This window comes from Benincasa hispida, chromosome 12 (genome assembly GCF_009727055.1).
Source record: "Benincasa hispida cultivar B227 chromosome 12, ASM972705v1, whole genome shotgun sequence".
In the NCBI taxonomy this organism is placed as follows: domain Eukaryota; kingdom Viridiplantae; phylum Streptophyta; class Magnoliopsida; order Cucurbitales; family Cucurbitaceae; genus Benincasa; species Benincasa hispida.
The window spans coordinates 77,330,509-77,348,094 of record NC_052360.1 but is presented as its reverse complement, the minus strand read 5'-3'; the positions used below and the strand labels follow the sequence as shown (position 1 = coordinate 77,348,094).

General features: G+C 33.3%; 1 protein-coding gene across 1 annotated transcript; it reads left to right on the top strand.

Annotated features, from left to right (window-relative positions):
* The first annotated feature begins 16,416 nt into the window (after nt 1-16,416).
* LOC120068234 lies at nt 16,417-17,216 on the top strand. Its single transcript, XM_039019947.1, has one exon. The coding sequence runs from the start codon at nt 16,702-16,704 to the stop codon at nt 16,912-16,914; it is 213 nt and encodes a 70-aa protein (XP_038875875.1). The 5' UTR covers nt 16,417-16,701; the 3' UTR covers nt 16,915-17,216.
* Nucleotides 17,217-17,586: the final 370 nt, after the last annotated feature.

Genomic DNA, 17,586 nt, shown 5'->3' with positions numbered 1-17,586 from the left:
TTGCCTTAATCCTGAGTGAGTTGTGAACTCCTGCCTATAAGGGCGGTCCTTTGATTTGTATGGTTAAGAGTGGCCAGATCGCCGACTCAACAAGCCTACCATTTTGGGGATTCGTCTGATTGGAGAGCTGGGAACTCAGTTACACAAGATAAATTCACTCCTTCCCCGAAGTAGGGGTAAGTAGATAAATTGCTCCCTTAAGGGCTGATTTAAAGTCTTGAACAATGTGGTGCCACACCTTCTCCTGACTCGAGAGAGATTTAGTCATAGTGGGACTATGATCTATTGTTCATTAGAGGGATCAGTGGTACTTAAGGAGTTTGATGTAACTACAGGGGCAAAACAGTAATTTGGCCCAGTTGTACTTACGAGCGATTTGTGAAGGGTCATCGTATTGTTGATTGGTTATATCTGAAGTACACAAAAATATATATGTAGTGCGAAGAGTGTAGCTGTCGGTCTTTAGTGGAGTGTCCGAAATTTACCGAATGGTGGATAAAGTAATTAAAGAGTTTAATTATTTATTCATGTACTGTTGGAGCTTCAAGGTACAGGTCCATAAGGTCCCATTGGTAGCTTAAAAGGATTTAGTTGAGAATCAATTTTTGGGTTATTTTGAAATGTTCAAATTAATAAGAGGGAATTTAATTATATATGATATAATTAATAGATTCAATTATATATGACATAATTGACATAATGTATATGATACATTATAGTTTAATTGGAGGAACATTTGAATATGATTAAAATATATTTTTTCAATGAATAAGATTCATAGTTGTTAACTTTAATATAAATATGATTTATATTAAATGCCATAAAATAGAGAAAAAGAACTATGGTTTATATATTGTATATGATGCAATATAAAACTATAAGTATAAATATAATATGATAAGTTGGTTATCATATTTATTTATAATTATTAATTATTTGATAATTAATTCTTTTTTTCTTTCTAACCACCTTAGTGAGAAGTTAATCAATTTTTATGGCAAAATGGAATAAAATAAAATATGATTTTATTATTTCAGTGGACAAGTTACACGATTGAAAGATACACAATTTGGTTAAGAGCCTATGCGATAGACTCCTTTCACTACACGATTGAAGAATTATCTATGCAATAGAAAGTTTCCTTTTCAATCATCTTCCTCCTCCAAACCATAAATTCCCTCCTAACCAAAATGGCCAAAGCTCACCATTCTTGAGTTCTCACCCCTAGAATACCAAGGTAACTAAGTGGTAGTGTCCTTTCTTTGGTTCGAGTTCTTACTGTTGTTTGGAGTGCTTGTGCTTGTTCGAAGTGTTCGAGTTGATTCGAAGGATTAACGCGAAGAAGAGTTCTTCAAAGGCATAATATCTAAACCCTTGTTTCTTGTTCAAAAGCATGCTATAATTTATGTTTTGATGCATAATCTATACCGTTTTACTGTAAATGTTTGTTTCAATCAAAACGTGATTTGGACGATCCGCTTCCGCTCATAGGTTCTCTGTAAAACGAGATCCTTTAATTAGTATCAGAGTTAGGTTGTGCTCTGATTTCCAAATTCCATTTGCAGTATTGAAATCATTTACAGTTTGGTGGGTTTTAAGTTCTGCATTGTGTTTAATCGTTAAATGTATGTGAATGGTGTTGATGGATATTTCGGGATAGTAATCTCTATTTTGGCTTTTCTTTTACATTACAAAAGTTAATTTGTAAGGACCCTTGCGTTTTTTGGCATAATTCTTGCAATAGATTCTGTATTCATTTTGTTTTTTGAGTCATTCATGAAGCTTCAGACACAAAGGTTGCCAGTTCGTTTCCATGGAGAAGACAAAACGGTGATCACATCGTGTAGCTTGAGTTAAATGATCGTTTAGATTTGGCTATGCGTTCATGTAGAATTCTCTATACGATCGTGTAGCATCTCTTAAACAATCACATAACTAATGCTACGCAATCGTATAAAGTTATCTACTCGATCGTGTTGCGTCGGCTGCATGATCGTGTAGGCACTCGAGAAGTAAACAATCGCGTGGTATTTGATACTCGACGCAAGGCTTGCGTGCTAAATGATCGTGTAGACTATCATGCTCATCGCATAGTCTTTAGCTACACGATCGCATGGTATGTGCTACTCAAAGCACACTGCACGATCGCGTGGACTTTTATTCTCATCGCATAGTCCAAAGCTATGCGATCGTTGCTACACGATCGTTTATATTCACGTTCGTTGCTCGACGATCAAGGGATTTGCTACACGATCAAGCTGCAAGGCTTCAAGGCGATCGGTTCGAGACCCGGTTCATTTGTTTCGAACCAGAGGACTCAAACTTTTGTAATAGATTAGCCTGTTCTTTTCTGATTTTTAAGATATACTATCCCGGTCCATCAACTTTTATTTAAATATGCATGTGATGTATATTTATTTTATATGCCATAATGTATGTCATATAGTTTTAAAACCCACCATAGGTTATGCATTTAATTCACGCATCATTTATATTATAAGTGTTATAATATATTAGAATGCATGATTAAATTACATAAAACATGTTCATGCATCATATAATATAAGAGTTACAATATATGCATGCATTATAGCATATCCATGCATCATTTATATTATAAATGTTATAATATAAGGTTGTATGTTGGCATGGAATGTATGCTATAGTTTAGTTCACTACTTGTTTATATAAAAGTTACATATTAGTAATGAATGAACATTGCATGAAGCATGATAATACCTTAGGTTTATTTATAAATGTTATAAATACCTTATGTATGTTTAGCTTGCAATGTTGATTGGTTTTAATTATTTCATTTTTTTAATAAAAGTTATCATTAATGAAATTAGAATTAAAATCAATAATAAAGAGTTGCATGCACATCTTAGCCTTAATCATCTTTTAAAAGTGTTTTAAATTTTGATCGAGATGGACCTAAGATCATGTTTCTAATGAGATTAGAAATCTAATTTTAATATTTTAAATCGATTTAATAGGATTAAATTGGTTCTAATAAAAGATTAAATATGTAACAAATGTATCTATAAGGGACCTTTTGGCTAAGGCTGGTTCTGGCTAGGCTGAGGTACTTAAGTCGATGGAAACGTCGCATCCCTACCTGGGAATCTATCTGGAAAGGTGAATTAGATAGATTTGTTACATGCTTGCAAATTTGATGAAAGTCTGTTAAGGAGTTTAATAAGACTTGAATCAAAGTTGTTTAATCATCAAAAGCAAATGTTGTTTTTGAGCAAATTAAACAAACCACTTAGTTAAAATCAGTAGCTGGATTTTCTGAGTTAATGAACCCTAAGTAGAACATTTAGTGGGAAGTAAATGGGGTATATGGTACTTCACTTTATCTCTACATGTTTCTCCTTAAAAGTTCACACTATGAGATCTATTCTCAGCCTCGAGGAACCATGAGAGTGTCCCCCTATGGATGGCATTTGGATAGGTCAATACCAAGGTGAATGGAGAGAATGTTCATAGAAAGTGGGAGCGGGACGTGTGACAACATATCCCTCGGTCTCTCTAATTAGGTTGGATAAAATTTTCGTGCATTGCCTCATGGCATCGTGGGTGTCCCCCTAAAGGATGATAGTTTTGCACAACTCTTTATTTGATCTCCAGAAATGGATAGAGTTTCTTTAGTCTCTTGTCCTAATCGGCTTTTACATAAGGTTGGCTCATTAGGGTGGGACTTTAGGACCTAAAATGAGGGGTTACACTTACATAGAATTGTTAAGGATGTTAACAAATTCTAGACCAAACAATGGTGACTATTAGATTCAGTTACATGGAGTTGTTTCTGTCTAATGGTTGAGATTGTATCATTTCGGTGAAGAGGCACTTGATCACCATATGGTGACTTTTTTCCTACCTCATTGAAGCATCATTGCAAAATAGATGTTACTTAGGGTACACTAGGCTATTTTGCTAAAACTTGATTGGTTTTAAAAGTGGTTTAACGCAAGTAGACTTAATTAAGTTTGTTCTTTTTTCAACAATTTAGTTATGGCTATCACTACACTTTCTTTGCTTGCCGCTGATAAATTAATTGGAAAAAATTACTCTAATTAGAAAAATACCATTAACACGATATTGATCATCGATGATCTTAGGTTCGTCCTTACGGAGGAGTGTTCTCTTGTTCCACCTCCTACCGCAGCTCGAAATGTTCGAAAAGCGTATGAGCACTGGACATGAGCGAACGAAAAGGCTCGAGCGTATATCTTAACCAGCCTTAACGAAGTTTTGGCCAAGAAGCATGAGCCATGATCACTGTACGCGAGATCATAGAGTCCCTGGGGGGAATATTCAGATATCTATATGCGCAGCTCAGGCATGACGCTCTGAAGTACATCTTTAATTCACGGATGAAGGAGGGAATATTTGTTCGGGAACATTTCTCAACATGATAGTCCACTTCAACATGGAGAAGATGAACGAGTTGAGCATCGATGAGGCCAACCATGTTAGCATAATTCTGGAATCCTTACCAGAAAGCTTCCTTCACTTCGTTAGCAACGCTGTTCTAAACAGGGTTGACTATAATCTTACAACTCTACTCAATGAGTTGCAGACTTTCCAATCTTTGTTGAAAATCAAGGAGAAGAAGGTTGGTGAAGCAAATGTTGCTTCATCATCCAAAAAGTTCCATAAAGGTTTGACCTCTGGAACTAAGTCTGCACCTTCTTCCTCCGGCACTAGAAAGTAGTAGAAGAAGAAGGGTGATAAGGGGAAGGCGCTTGCTAACCTACAACTTGCTGCTCCAAGGGGTAAGCAACCAGTGAGTGTTGACAAGAGTTGCAACCAGGACGGACATTGGAAGAGGAACTGCCACAAATATTTGGCAGAAAAGAAGAAAGCCAAACAAGGTAAATGCGATTTACTAGTTTGGAGACTTATTTAGTGGAGAATGATGATTTTGCCTGGATTATTGACTTTGGGGCCACTAACCATGTTTGTTCTTCATTTAAGGGAATTAGTTCCTGGTGGTAGCTTGGTTCTAGTGAGATGACGATGCAAATTGGAATTGGGCACGTCATCTCAGTTGTGACAGTGGGAGGTCTTCGGTTGACTTTACAAAATAAATTTCTCATTCTGAAGGATGTATATGTAGTTCCCAATTTAAAGGGGAACTTAATTTCTGTAAAGTGTCTACTTGAATGTAAATATCAACTCTTTTTCTCATTTAATAAAGTGTTTATTACGAAAAATGGTGTTGATATTTGTTCTACACAACTGGAAGGTAATTTGTATGTGTTAAGACGGTTAGCAACCAATGCCCTCCATAACATAGAGATGTTTAAAACTACCATAACTCAAAATAAGCGACTTAAACTTTCTCCAAAAGAAAACACCAAACTTTGGCACCTAAGGTTAGGACACATTAATCTCAATAGGATTAAGAGGTTGGTGAAGAATGGACTTCTAAACGAGTTAGAAGAAAATTCTTTATTTATGTGTGAGTTATACCTTGAAGGCAATATGACTAAAAAGCCTTTTACTGGAAAAGGTTATAGGGTCAAAGAGCCTCTAGAGCTAGTGCATTCAGATCTTTGTGGTTCGATGAATGTACGAGCCAGAGGAGGTTATGAATACTTCATCACTTTCATTGATGATTATTCAAGATATGGGTACGTTTATTTAATGCAACATAAATCTGAATCCTTTGAAAAGTTAAAAAAGTTCAAGGATGAAGTTGAAGACGCATTAAATAGAACGATTAAAACACTTTGATCTGATCGAGGTGGAGAGTTTTTGGATTCATCATTCCAGAACTATATGTTAGAACATGGAATAGTTTTCCAACTCTCAACACTTGGTACATCTCAGCAGAATGATGTATCAGAGAGGATAAATTGAACCATGTTGGACATGGTTCGGTCTATGATGAGTTACGCATTCTTACCTGACTCGTTTTGGAGTTATGCAGTAGAGATTGCAGCTTATATCCTGAACCATGTTCCCTCCAAGAGTGTTGCTAGAACACCCTTGGAGTTATGAAATGGTCATAAAGCTAGTTTATGTCATTTCAGAATCTGGGGTTGCCCAGTACATGTGTTTGAGGCTAATCCTAAGAAATTGGAACCACGTTCAAGATTATGCCTATTTGTAGGCTACCCCAAGGGAATGAGGGGAGGTTATTTCTATGATCCCAAACAAAACAAAGTATTTGTATCAACAAATGCTACATTTCTTTAGGAGGATCATATAAGGGAGCACAGACCTAGAAGCAAAATCGTGTTGAATGAGCTTTCCAAAGAAACTACTAAATCTTCAACAAGAGTTATTGAAGAGCCTACTACCTCAACAAGAGTTGTTGAAGTAGGTTCATCTAGTAGGTCAAATCCACCTCAAGTGTCGAGGGAACCTCGACGTAGTAGAAGGATTGTGAACCCACCTATTCGCTATATGGGTTTAACTGAAATCCTAGCTATGATAGTTGATGGCGAGGTTGAGGATCCATTGTATTACAAGAAAGCAATGGAGGATTTTGACAGAAATGAATGGATCAAAGCCATGGATCTCGAAATGGAGTTTATATACTTTAATTCAGTTTGGGATCTTGTAGATCAACTTGATGGGGTTAAACCGATTGCAAATGGATCTACAAAAGAAATGGGGTGCTGATGGGAAGGTACAAACCTTCAAGGCTAGACTAGTGGCAAAGAGGTATACCAGGTAGAGGGAGTCGATTATAAGGAGGCTTTCTCACCTGTTGCCATGCTGAAGTCTATCCGGATCTTCCTATCCATTGCCTCATATTATAACTATGAGATATGGTAAATGGATGTTAAGACTGTTTTTTTGAATGATAATCTTGAGGAAACCATTTATATGGTGTAGCCCAAGGGATTCATAGTCCAAGGTCAAGAGCAAAAGGTTTGTAAGCTTAATCGGTCCATTTATGGACTGAAACAGGCATCTCGATCTTGGAATATAAGGTTTGATAATGCGATCAAATCTTATGGCTTTGATCAAAACGTTGATGAGCCTTGTGTCTATAAGAAGATGATCAACAGTTCAGTAGTTTTCCTAGTGTTGTATATAAATGATATCCTACTCATTGGGAATGATGCAGGCTTACTGACTACAGTTAAGAATTGACTAGTGATCCAATTCCAAATGAAAGATTTGAGAGAGGTTTAGTTTGTTCTTGGTATTCAGATCTTTCGAGATCGCAAGAACAAAATGCTAGCACTATCTCAGGCATCATATATTGACAAGAAGTTGATCAAGTTTTCGATGCAAAACTCCAAGAGAGGCCTTTTACCTTTCAGGCATGAAGTTACATTGTCTAAGGAACAGTTTCCTACGACACCTCAAAAGGTTGAGGAAGAGACGGATCCCTTATGCATTTGTCGTGGGTAGTTTAATGTATGCGATTTTTTGTTCTAGACTTGACATCTGCTATGCAATGGGGATAGTCAGTAGATATCAGTTTAATCCAGGATATGATCACTGAACAGCCGTAAAAAATATCCTTAAGTATCTACGGAGAATGAGGGACTACATGCTTGTATATGGTTCTAAGGATTTGATCCTTACAGGATACACGAACTCTGATTTTCAGACTGATGGGGATTCCCAGAAATCCACTTTAGGATTAGTGTTCACTCTTAACGAAGGGGCTGTAGTATGGCAAAGCACCAAGCAGGGGTGCATCACGGATTCCACCATGGAGGTCGAGTATGTAGCGGCTTGTGAAGCTGCTAAAGAGGTCGTTTGGCTCAGGAAATTCATGAATGATCTGAAAGTTATTCTAAACATGTCAAAGCCCATCACACTTTATTGTGATAATAGTGGTACTGTGACTAATTTCCGTGAGCCTAGGAGTCATAACCGCGGTATGCACATAGAGCAGAAGTATCATCTCATCGAGAGATTGTGCATCTAGGGGACTTGATTGTCACGAAGATAGCTTTGGTAACATTGTTGACCCGTTTATGAAGGCCCTCACGGCTATAGTGTTTGGGGGTCATTTGCAGAGTATGGGTTTATGAGACAGACCACGGCTGGACTAGGGTAAGTGGGAGATCATGTACTAGGCATGTTATGCCCTAGTTTATTGTTTTGTGTACTTGTAATTTAATTATCTTGTACACCCCACTAGCTTTAGGACAAGTGAGAGATTGTTGGGGTTGATGCCCTAAATCTCATAGGGTCCTATAGTTTGTAAACCTTGTATTAACAAACATTTATGTGATTAATAATATTTGATATTTTATTCACTTCGTCTATGAAATATATGGTATTTTAGTTGCATTAACCATAAACCAACAAACTAATATCTAAGGTTATCGTTATAACTTAAACATGTATGTGAAGACATACAGGTTGATCATGTTTAAGTGATAACCTAAATGGTCTGTAGTATATGGATAATGTTGGGTACCTTATCCTTGTGACACTACGAGTATGACCCGCTTTGTAGGTGTTACAAATGTTATAAAGTGCTACAAATGATCTGATCTTGATCATTCATGTATTAGACATGCGAGCGGGGATATTCCATACAAAGGAGTTTGTATAAGACCGAACCACGAAATGTTTAGTCTCATTATATAACACCATTCATACTAGAGACTTTCATTTCACTAGGATGACCATAGGTAACATAACCTTAATCCTGAATGAGTTGTGAACTTCTGCCTATGAAGGCGGTCATTTGATTTGTATGGGTGAGAGTGACTAGATCGCTGACTCAACAAGTCTACTATTTTGGGGATTCGTCTAATTGGGGAGCTGGGAACTCAGCTACACAAGATATAATTCACTCATTCCCCGAAGTAGGGGTAAGTAGATAAATTGCTCCCTTAAGGGCTGATTCCAGGTCTTGAACAATGTGGCGCCACATCTCTCTTGACCCGAGAGGGGTTTAGTCATAGTAGGACTATGATCTATTGTTCATTAGAGGGATCAATAGTACTTAAGGAGTTAAATGTAACTACAGAGGCAAAACGGTAATTTGGCCCATCTATACTTACGAACGATTTGTGAAGGGTCATCGTATTGTTGATTGGTTATATCCGATGGACACAAAAATATATTTGTGGTGTGAAGAGTGCAGCTGTTGGTCTTTAATGGAGTGCAGACAATTAACGGATGGTGGATAAAGTAATTAAAGAGTTTAATTATTTATTCATGTACTGTTGGAGCTTCAAGGTACAGGTCCATAAGGTTCTCTTGGTAACTCAAAAGAATTTAGTTGAGAATCAGTTTTTGGGTTAATTTGAAATGTTCAAATTAATAAGAAGGAATTTAATTATATATGATATAATTAATAGATTCAATTATATATGATATAATTGACATAATGTATATGATACATTATAGTTTGATTGGAGGAACAAATATTTGAATATGATTCAAATATATTTTTTCTATGAATAAGATTCATAGTTGTTAAATTTAATATAATGCCATAAAATAGAGAAAAAGAACTACGGTTTATATATTGTATATGATGCAATATTAAAACTATAGGTTATAAATATAATATGATAAGCTGGTTATCATATTTATTTATAATTAATTCCCTTTTTCTCTCAAAACACCTTATTGGGAAGTTAATAAGTTTTTATGGAAAAATGGAATAAAATAAAATATGATTTTATTATTCCAATGGACAAGTTACATGTTTGAGAGATACACGATTTGGTTGAGAGCCTATGCGATAGACTCCTTTCACTACACGATTGAAGAATTATCTATGCGATAGAAAGTTTCCTTCTCAATCGTCTTCCTCCTCCAAACCACAAACTCCCTCTAACCAAAATGGCCAGAGCCCACCACTTCTAGGTTCTCACCTCGAGAATACCAAGGTAACTAACTGGTAGTGTCCTTTCTTTGGTTCGAGTTCTTGCTGTTGTTTGGAGTGTTCATGCTTGTTCGAAGTGTTCGAGTTGGTTCGAGGGATTAACGCGAAGAAGAGTTCTTCAAAGATATAATCTCTAAACCCTTGTTTCTTGTTCAAAATCATGTTGTAATTTATGTTTTGATGCATAATCTGTACTGATTTACTGTAAATGTTTGTTTCAATCGAAATGGATTTGGACGATCCACTTCTGCTCATAGGTTCTCTGTAAAACGAGATACCTTCAATAAGGATAATAAAGAGATCTCGATAAATTATATGTCAGGATAAGAAAAAGATAGAACCATACTTAAATAAGTTGACAAATTTTTGCGTACAATGTTCCTCATGATATTATTTATGAAAATGAGTATTATATACTTAGATATATTGAAAAATGTTGCGACCTAGAAATGATTGACTTATTTGGAAAGAAACAATCCAATATAAATAAATTCATTTTCCAAATCTTGAAAACTAGTTGTTTAGGCATTAAAGAACGTCAAATATGTGGGATATAAGTGAGTCTTTGTAAGAAAAACAAATAGAATGAGGTCACAATACATAAAGTGAGACAAGTTCCATGATAATTCTCGCAAAGAACTGGTATTGATTGTGAAGAGACATATTATCCTATAATTTATCTAACTGTGCAAGAAAAGCTTAACATGCATTTTATGGATGTAGTTATTATACATTTATATGAATCTTTTAATAATATATCCCTTGAGGATTCAAGGTACCAAAATTATATAACTAAAACATTAGAGAATGATATATATATCATAGAGATTTTTATAAAACATTCCTGGTGAATGTAAAGTAATCATCTTATTAAATATTTGATGATATGAGGTATAAAAATAACCCTATTTGTCCATATGCTTTTACAAAGAAATGATTTATTATTCGTTATTTATATATATATGTTGATAATTTAAGCACAAACTCCTGAAAAGATTTCGAAGGCAAATAGAATTTCTTAAGAAATAAATTGAGATGATAAATTTTGCCTTAGCTTGCAAATAAGGTATAAAGCAGGTGAATTGCATCAATATATACATATAAGATCTTATATGGACTAGTTCCACCATTGAACATTTCTATGATGGTTCATTCACTTCGTGTGAAAAATTTATATCATCTGATGTTAGAAAGATAATGAAGAACTTTGGGTCCCTAAGAATCATAATTTTTGGAAAATAAGTGCACTTATATCTTTACTAGTTTATACGCTACTAGTCGTAGCATAAATATAATATTTTCCTCCCAAAGAAAGATGTTAGAGTGGAGTTAAAAATATGTAACCTTAGAGTAGAGTTAAAAATATGTAACTTGCATCTTCACAATTAACTAGATCATAATTAGATTTATGAGAATAAAATAAATCCATGTGAACTTATTCTCAAATAAACAGGTTACTTAGTACATAAAGATGAATTTTTGTATTATGGCAGTTTATGAAGTAGATCATAACAACTACTTTAATCATGTTAAAATCATGATAATGTACGAGGCTAGCCAAAAATGTATATGAAGATGATAAAGCATAAAGTATCGACATCACTATTCAACAAATTTCTTCAAAAGATGACTTGGGAGACTTATTGACGAAGATGTTACCTACAACAACATTTGAAAAGTTAACACGCAACATTTGTATGTGTTTTTACAACCAAGAGTATCAACTGATCTTTTCATGAGGGGATGTAAATGTGTTGCACTCTTTTTTTCTTGACTATGGTTTTGTCCCACTGGGTTTTCCTAGCAAGATTCTAATGAGGCAATTATTAAAGTATATGAATGATGTACTTTTTTTTCTGTTGGGTTTTATGCCTTAAAACTCATAGATAGTGAATATAATTAAATGACCGTCATTAATAAATAATTATTAATATTTTTTATCAATAAGTGTTATTGATGTTTTATTTAATTTTGTCTTATTAACCCTAAAATCCAATAATCTAACATCCTAGACCGTCTTATGAGTCTTGAACCGTATGTAGAAACATATAGAGATCAATATTTAAGATACAACCTAAAGGGTCTATAGTATAGGGATAAGGTTGGGTACTTTATCTTGGTAACACTATGGATACGACCCACTTTGTATTTGATACAAATGCAGTGATCCAACATGTTCGTGTAAGAGACATGCAAGTGGAGGTATCTTGTGCAATAAGTTTGCACAAGACTGGATCGCGAAATAGTTACCACTAGATGTAACTCTATTGACTAGTTAGGTTTTTATTTTAATAGGATGACCCAGACAACTTAGTCTCACTCCTGAGTATATTATGAAGTCCTGTTCACGAGGAATGGTCATTTGATTTGTATGGATGAGAGTGTCCAAATCGCCGACTTAATATACCTACCATTTTGGGGATAAGAACGAGAAGTTAGCTAGGAACATAATCATACAAGATGGATTTCACTCCTTCCCGACTTCAAGGTAACTAGATGAGTGTTCCTTTCAGTAGTATCTCTGGGACTTGAACAAAGGGCCCTACCCTCTTACTGGCTCGAGAGGGATTTCTGTTTAAAGGTTGGACCATAAACAGATTGTTCATTAGAGGAGCATTGGTAGGATGTAGAGGTGACCCAGGGGTAAAACGGTAATTTGACCCAGCTGGTGTTACGAAGACTCGTGAAGGACTAACTTGTTGTTATTGGTTTATATCCGTGGACATATAAACATATTTGTTGTGAGAAGAGTGCAGTTGTGGGATTTTAGTGGAGTGTACCCACCATTAACGAATATTTGCTTAATTTGGTTTATAAGTTTAGCCAATTAATCTCACATCGTTGGAGCTTCTGATCTACAGGTTCATATTAGGTCCCATTCCTAGCTTGTAAAGGGTATTGAGGCAATTTGTTATTCAATTGAATTTGAAATGCTCAAATTCAGAATTGGGGATTTTCTAATGTATGTTGATACATTTTAATATAAAGTTTTATTTTAGACTTTATTATTAATTTTGGTTATGATTCAAATTTAATAAATGAGAAAACGAAATATTTGAAAGGAGTTCAAATATTAATTTAATATGAATAAGATTTATATTGAAAACTATAGGTTAAAAATAATGTGCATTGGATGAGCATTAAACCTATAGGTTAAATAAGAGAAATGTTTTTGAATATGATTCAAATGGGAAATTAAATTAAATATGTGATATTTAAGTGGATGATTAATTAATCGTTTAATTTTATTTATAGGTTAAAATTAATGTACATTAGATGCACGTTAAAACTATATGTTATGTGAGAGGAAATCATTTAAATATGATTTAATTAATAAATTGAATTTAAATTAAATTAAACAAATTAACTCTCCATTTTAGAAAAGTTAAGAAAATGTGTGATCAATCCCACATTTTTCTCTCCCACTCTCAACATCTCTCTAAAAATTATTTTGTGATATTCTCAAATCCCAAAAGAGAGAATCCCACAATTTTCCATAGCCTCAATTCAACCAATAAAATTATCAAAAGATTTGTAAGGTAGGATTTCTTCGTATAATTAGTTTTTTTAGAATAGCATGCTTAATCGTTATTTCCTTTTATTCCAATACCAAAAATTGTTTTGCTTTTAAATGTCAATTAAAAAAAAAGAAATGGTTCGGCTTTTTGGCTATGCCTTAGAGTTTTCATCCCTTCATTTCCTTCACTAGGTTTTTATTCCAATGGATTTTTCCTAGTAAGGTTTTTACGACGTATTTATTTTGCATACTATGGATATCTAAGGAGGAGTATTCTAAATGTAATATTGTAGATACTCATAACTCATTTAAAACCAATAACTTTCATAGGTTATCAAATCCCATAACTTCTTCCATTAACTTTTACCTTGTAACATACATTTCATCGTGCCCTATAAATAGGGTTGTAAGGTACCTTTGCAAAGGATACCACAATTGAGTTTAATATTAACTCTCTACTTATTCTCTTCTACTTTTCTCTTTTGTCATGCTTTTATTGTAATTTTGTTGTCCATATTCTTCTTATTTCATCATAGTTAACACATTAATTTAGGGTAAATATTAATTTATACTCTAAATTCTAGGTTGTATCAATTAAAAACTCTGAAGACCTAAATTAATAATTATATTAATTTAAACTCTAAACTTTAGTAAATTTCTTAGTTTACACAATTCTTCAAATTTCATTTGAAAAGTATCGTGTGACTTATAATTTTATCAGCTAAACTTATAAAATCTCATATGTAAATCAATTTTGACCATGTATTAAGATTACTTTTGAAAATTGTCCATGGATCAATTTATAATGTAGACTTCTTCAAATGTCAATTAATAAAATAGATGACTAGAATTGATGCATGGATAGTAATCAAAAGAAATCCTATTTTAGAGTCCAAAATGATTCGCTTATGGAAGTGTAGGATTTTAATTGACAAATCATAAGTCTCACACAATGTTTATCCTAACAAAATGTAATGGCTAAATTAAGGGTTAAAATTGACACAGCCATTTGTTCGAGATTTTTATTTGTACAACCTCCAAATCTTGATTATAGTTCATCTTTTTTTCAGGATTTTAATAATTATAATTGATGTTTCCATCTATTATAACCTACAATATTACTTTTTCAAATCACTCTTTCTTCCCTTTAGAGTATTTTCTACTCATTATCTCTTTTCCTCTTTGTTATAATATCTATTATTTTCTACCCAGATTAAAATAGTCCACACTTCAAACACAGAGACTATAATAACATACATATTATTATAAACACTTACTATAATAACAAACTCAACACCCCAAACACCATGGATGACAATCTGGTATTACCATGTTCTAAAAAATGTAGATATTACGAGGGTTTTTTTTTAAAAAAAAAATTTAATTTTAATTTTTTATTTTTTCTTAGTCTATTCAAGTATAACATTCAAACCAGAGACCTCTTAGTCGCTATGACAAATATAACAATATGCTAGTTAACCTATGCTCATTTTGGTAAATTTATTTTTATTCTTAATATAACAGCCAAGGGTGAAATTTTGCAAAATAATACCCATGGTTGGGCAATGCATATTACTCGTCACATACAGAAACAAAAGGTCAAATACAAATTCAACCTCTAAACTTTGAAGTTTATACCAGTTTAGTGTAAGCTTTTAAAAGTGTAATAGATTTTTATAGTTTTAATTTTACCTCTACATAGCTCCAAACTTTCAAGTTTTTATTCAATAAATTTTGACAGATTCAAAATTTTTAAAACTAAATAAATAAATTAATATTAAATTTGAATTTAAATTTTATATCTAATGGAATGCTACAATTACAATTTGGTATCTAATAGATCTATGGATTATAGAACTTTCAAAAGATCAAAGAATAAATCTGTAATTTTGAAAGTTTAAATATCGGTATACATAAACCTCGAAAGTTAGAAACTAAATTTATAATTTAACTATTGAATGTAATTTCATAAAGTCTTGAAATATGGTCTTGAGTTATTATTATTCTCATTAATATATAATCAATTTCAATCATCAAGAATTTGTAAAAAATAATGTGGAAATGAACATAAGATTTAGAAAAAAAGAACAAAAAAACAAGCAAGCAAATATAAATGATTTTTTTTTGGACCAAGTTTATGACATAAGTTAAGTATATATTCTCCTCTCGGGTCCTTCTAATAGCAATTTTTTTTCTGAAATATGTTTATTTTAAGTATGCATTTTGATACATATAAAGACAATATCTATTGCCATTCAATATTAAATTGTTTTCGAATATAAAAAAATGAATCAATTTATTTATAAATATAACAAAATATCACTATTTATCACTCAAGTTCGATAAGATTTTTTCAGAATAAAGACTATACTATTACAAATTTAGAAATATAGGGACCAGATTGTCACAAATTTGAAGCATAGGAACAAAATTGTTAAGACTAAGCTATTGCAAATTTGAAAATATACCGACTAGATTGTAAGAACTCAATGACTAAATCGTTATTTCTCTTAAAATTCAGAAACCAAAAGTGATTTTTAACCAAATATAATACCATGAATTCATCTAGTTTTTACCTTGAATTCATCTAGATTTTGTTAAAATGTAAAATGATGGTCCATTCAAACCTGACACAACCTTTTCTTTTTGGGAGTAGAACCTAACGAATTAATGTGTGATAACTTTTCTTAGGTTTGAAGATTTGAATCTCAAAATGGCATTTCATAATGTTATGTACTAAAACAAATAGACTAATAATCGTTACAATTGCATATATATTTATTAAATAGAATTTTAGATTTTACCAAAGCCTTGTTATGCAACCCATTATTTTGGTTGCGTATAAGTTAAATTACAATGTCAGTCCTATAATTTAAAAGTTATAATTCATCACAATCGATAAATTTTCATATATAAGTTACCATAAGAACGGTTTATGAAGATTTTTATCTAACCATAAAGACTATTTATGAGATTTTGTTAGACCATAGATGAAATTCCAACTTATAAAACCATAAGAATTAAATTCTAACTTTCCACCAATCATATCAAAATTTGTAATTTTACCTTGATTTATAAGTAAAATACCAAATAAATAGGTAGCAGAGTAAGCCAAGTTATTCTGAAATAAGCACATGGCATTGCCCAAAATGACATCGTAGAAAAATGAATCAAAGAAACTCCACTGCTTCAAGCCTCCGCCCCGTACTCCCTTTTCTTCCCACCAAAGTTTTCTCTTTCTTTCTATAAAGCTCTATTACTTAAACAGTTTAAGCACTGATCATAAAATCATAAGTGCTCGGAAATCAAACAGTTAGCTGAAGGGGCAGAAGGAAGCAAAAGAAAAGCAAGAGCCATGGCAGATTGGGGGCCAGTTTTCGTCGCTGTAATTCTGTTTGTTTTGCTAACTCCAGGGCTTCTCTTTCAGCTTCCGGGCAATCGCAGGTGCTTAGAATTCGGCAACTTTCACACGAGTGCTGCTTCTATCATCGTCCATTCGATTCTCTACTTCGGTCTCATATGCGTCTTCTTACTTGCCATCAAGGTTCATCTCTATATCGGTTCCTAATATGACTCGCCCCAATACCACGTTTGTTGTTTGGTTTCTAATTCTCTATTGTGATGTTTGTTTGACTTGACTTTATTCGGGTTGTTCTTCGTTTTCTTTTTGTTAATGTCCTAAATTTTTCAAGTGTATGAGCGAGCAAATATTGAGCTTGGTCTAGGTGATTTCATCATTTCAATGTTAGAATATCTTGAGGCATTGTTTTGGCAATGAAAGTTCTATGTAAGGAGGAACTTCACTTCATCCCTTCAAGTCATCTATAACAAACCCCAATTTATAGAATATGGATAAGAATTGCAAACTCCATCCTACAAACAAGTTTTGGAGCCCTTCAATAATTAGATTAATCTCAAGAACCTAAATTTGAGCAATTTTACTACACTTGGGAATGAAATATGAATAGTCTATAAGATTCGTAAAGATGAATTAAGGGATATATCTTAACCCCTGCACTATGCTTATGTCGATAGAAGATTAACATGATCTCCACTTCAAAGTTACATAAATTTCGACTCGTGCCAAATGTTAAAAATCTTGGATGCAATTGTCAATCAAAGATAGAAGAAGTAAAGATATGGATACATTAACAGGCAACTGATACCTGAGAGGCTATAGTCCAAGATTTCTCTGAAAAATGAAACCTCCCTCTCCAGATTCCAAAGAAAGCAGAACGCA

What these genes read in the sequence shown, in the direction of transcription:
- LOC120068234 (XM_039019947.1), top strand. Translation starts at nt 16,702, where the DNA reads ATGGCAGATTGGGGGCCAGTTTTCGTCGCTGTAATTCTGTTTGTTTTG.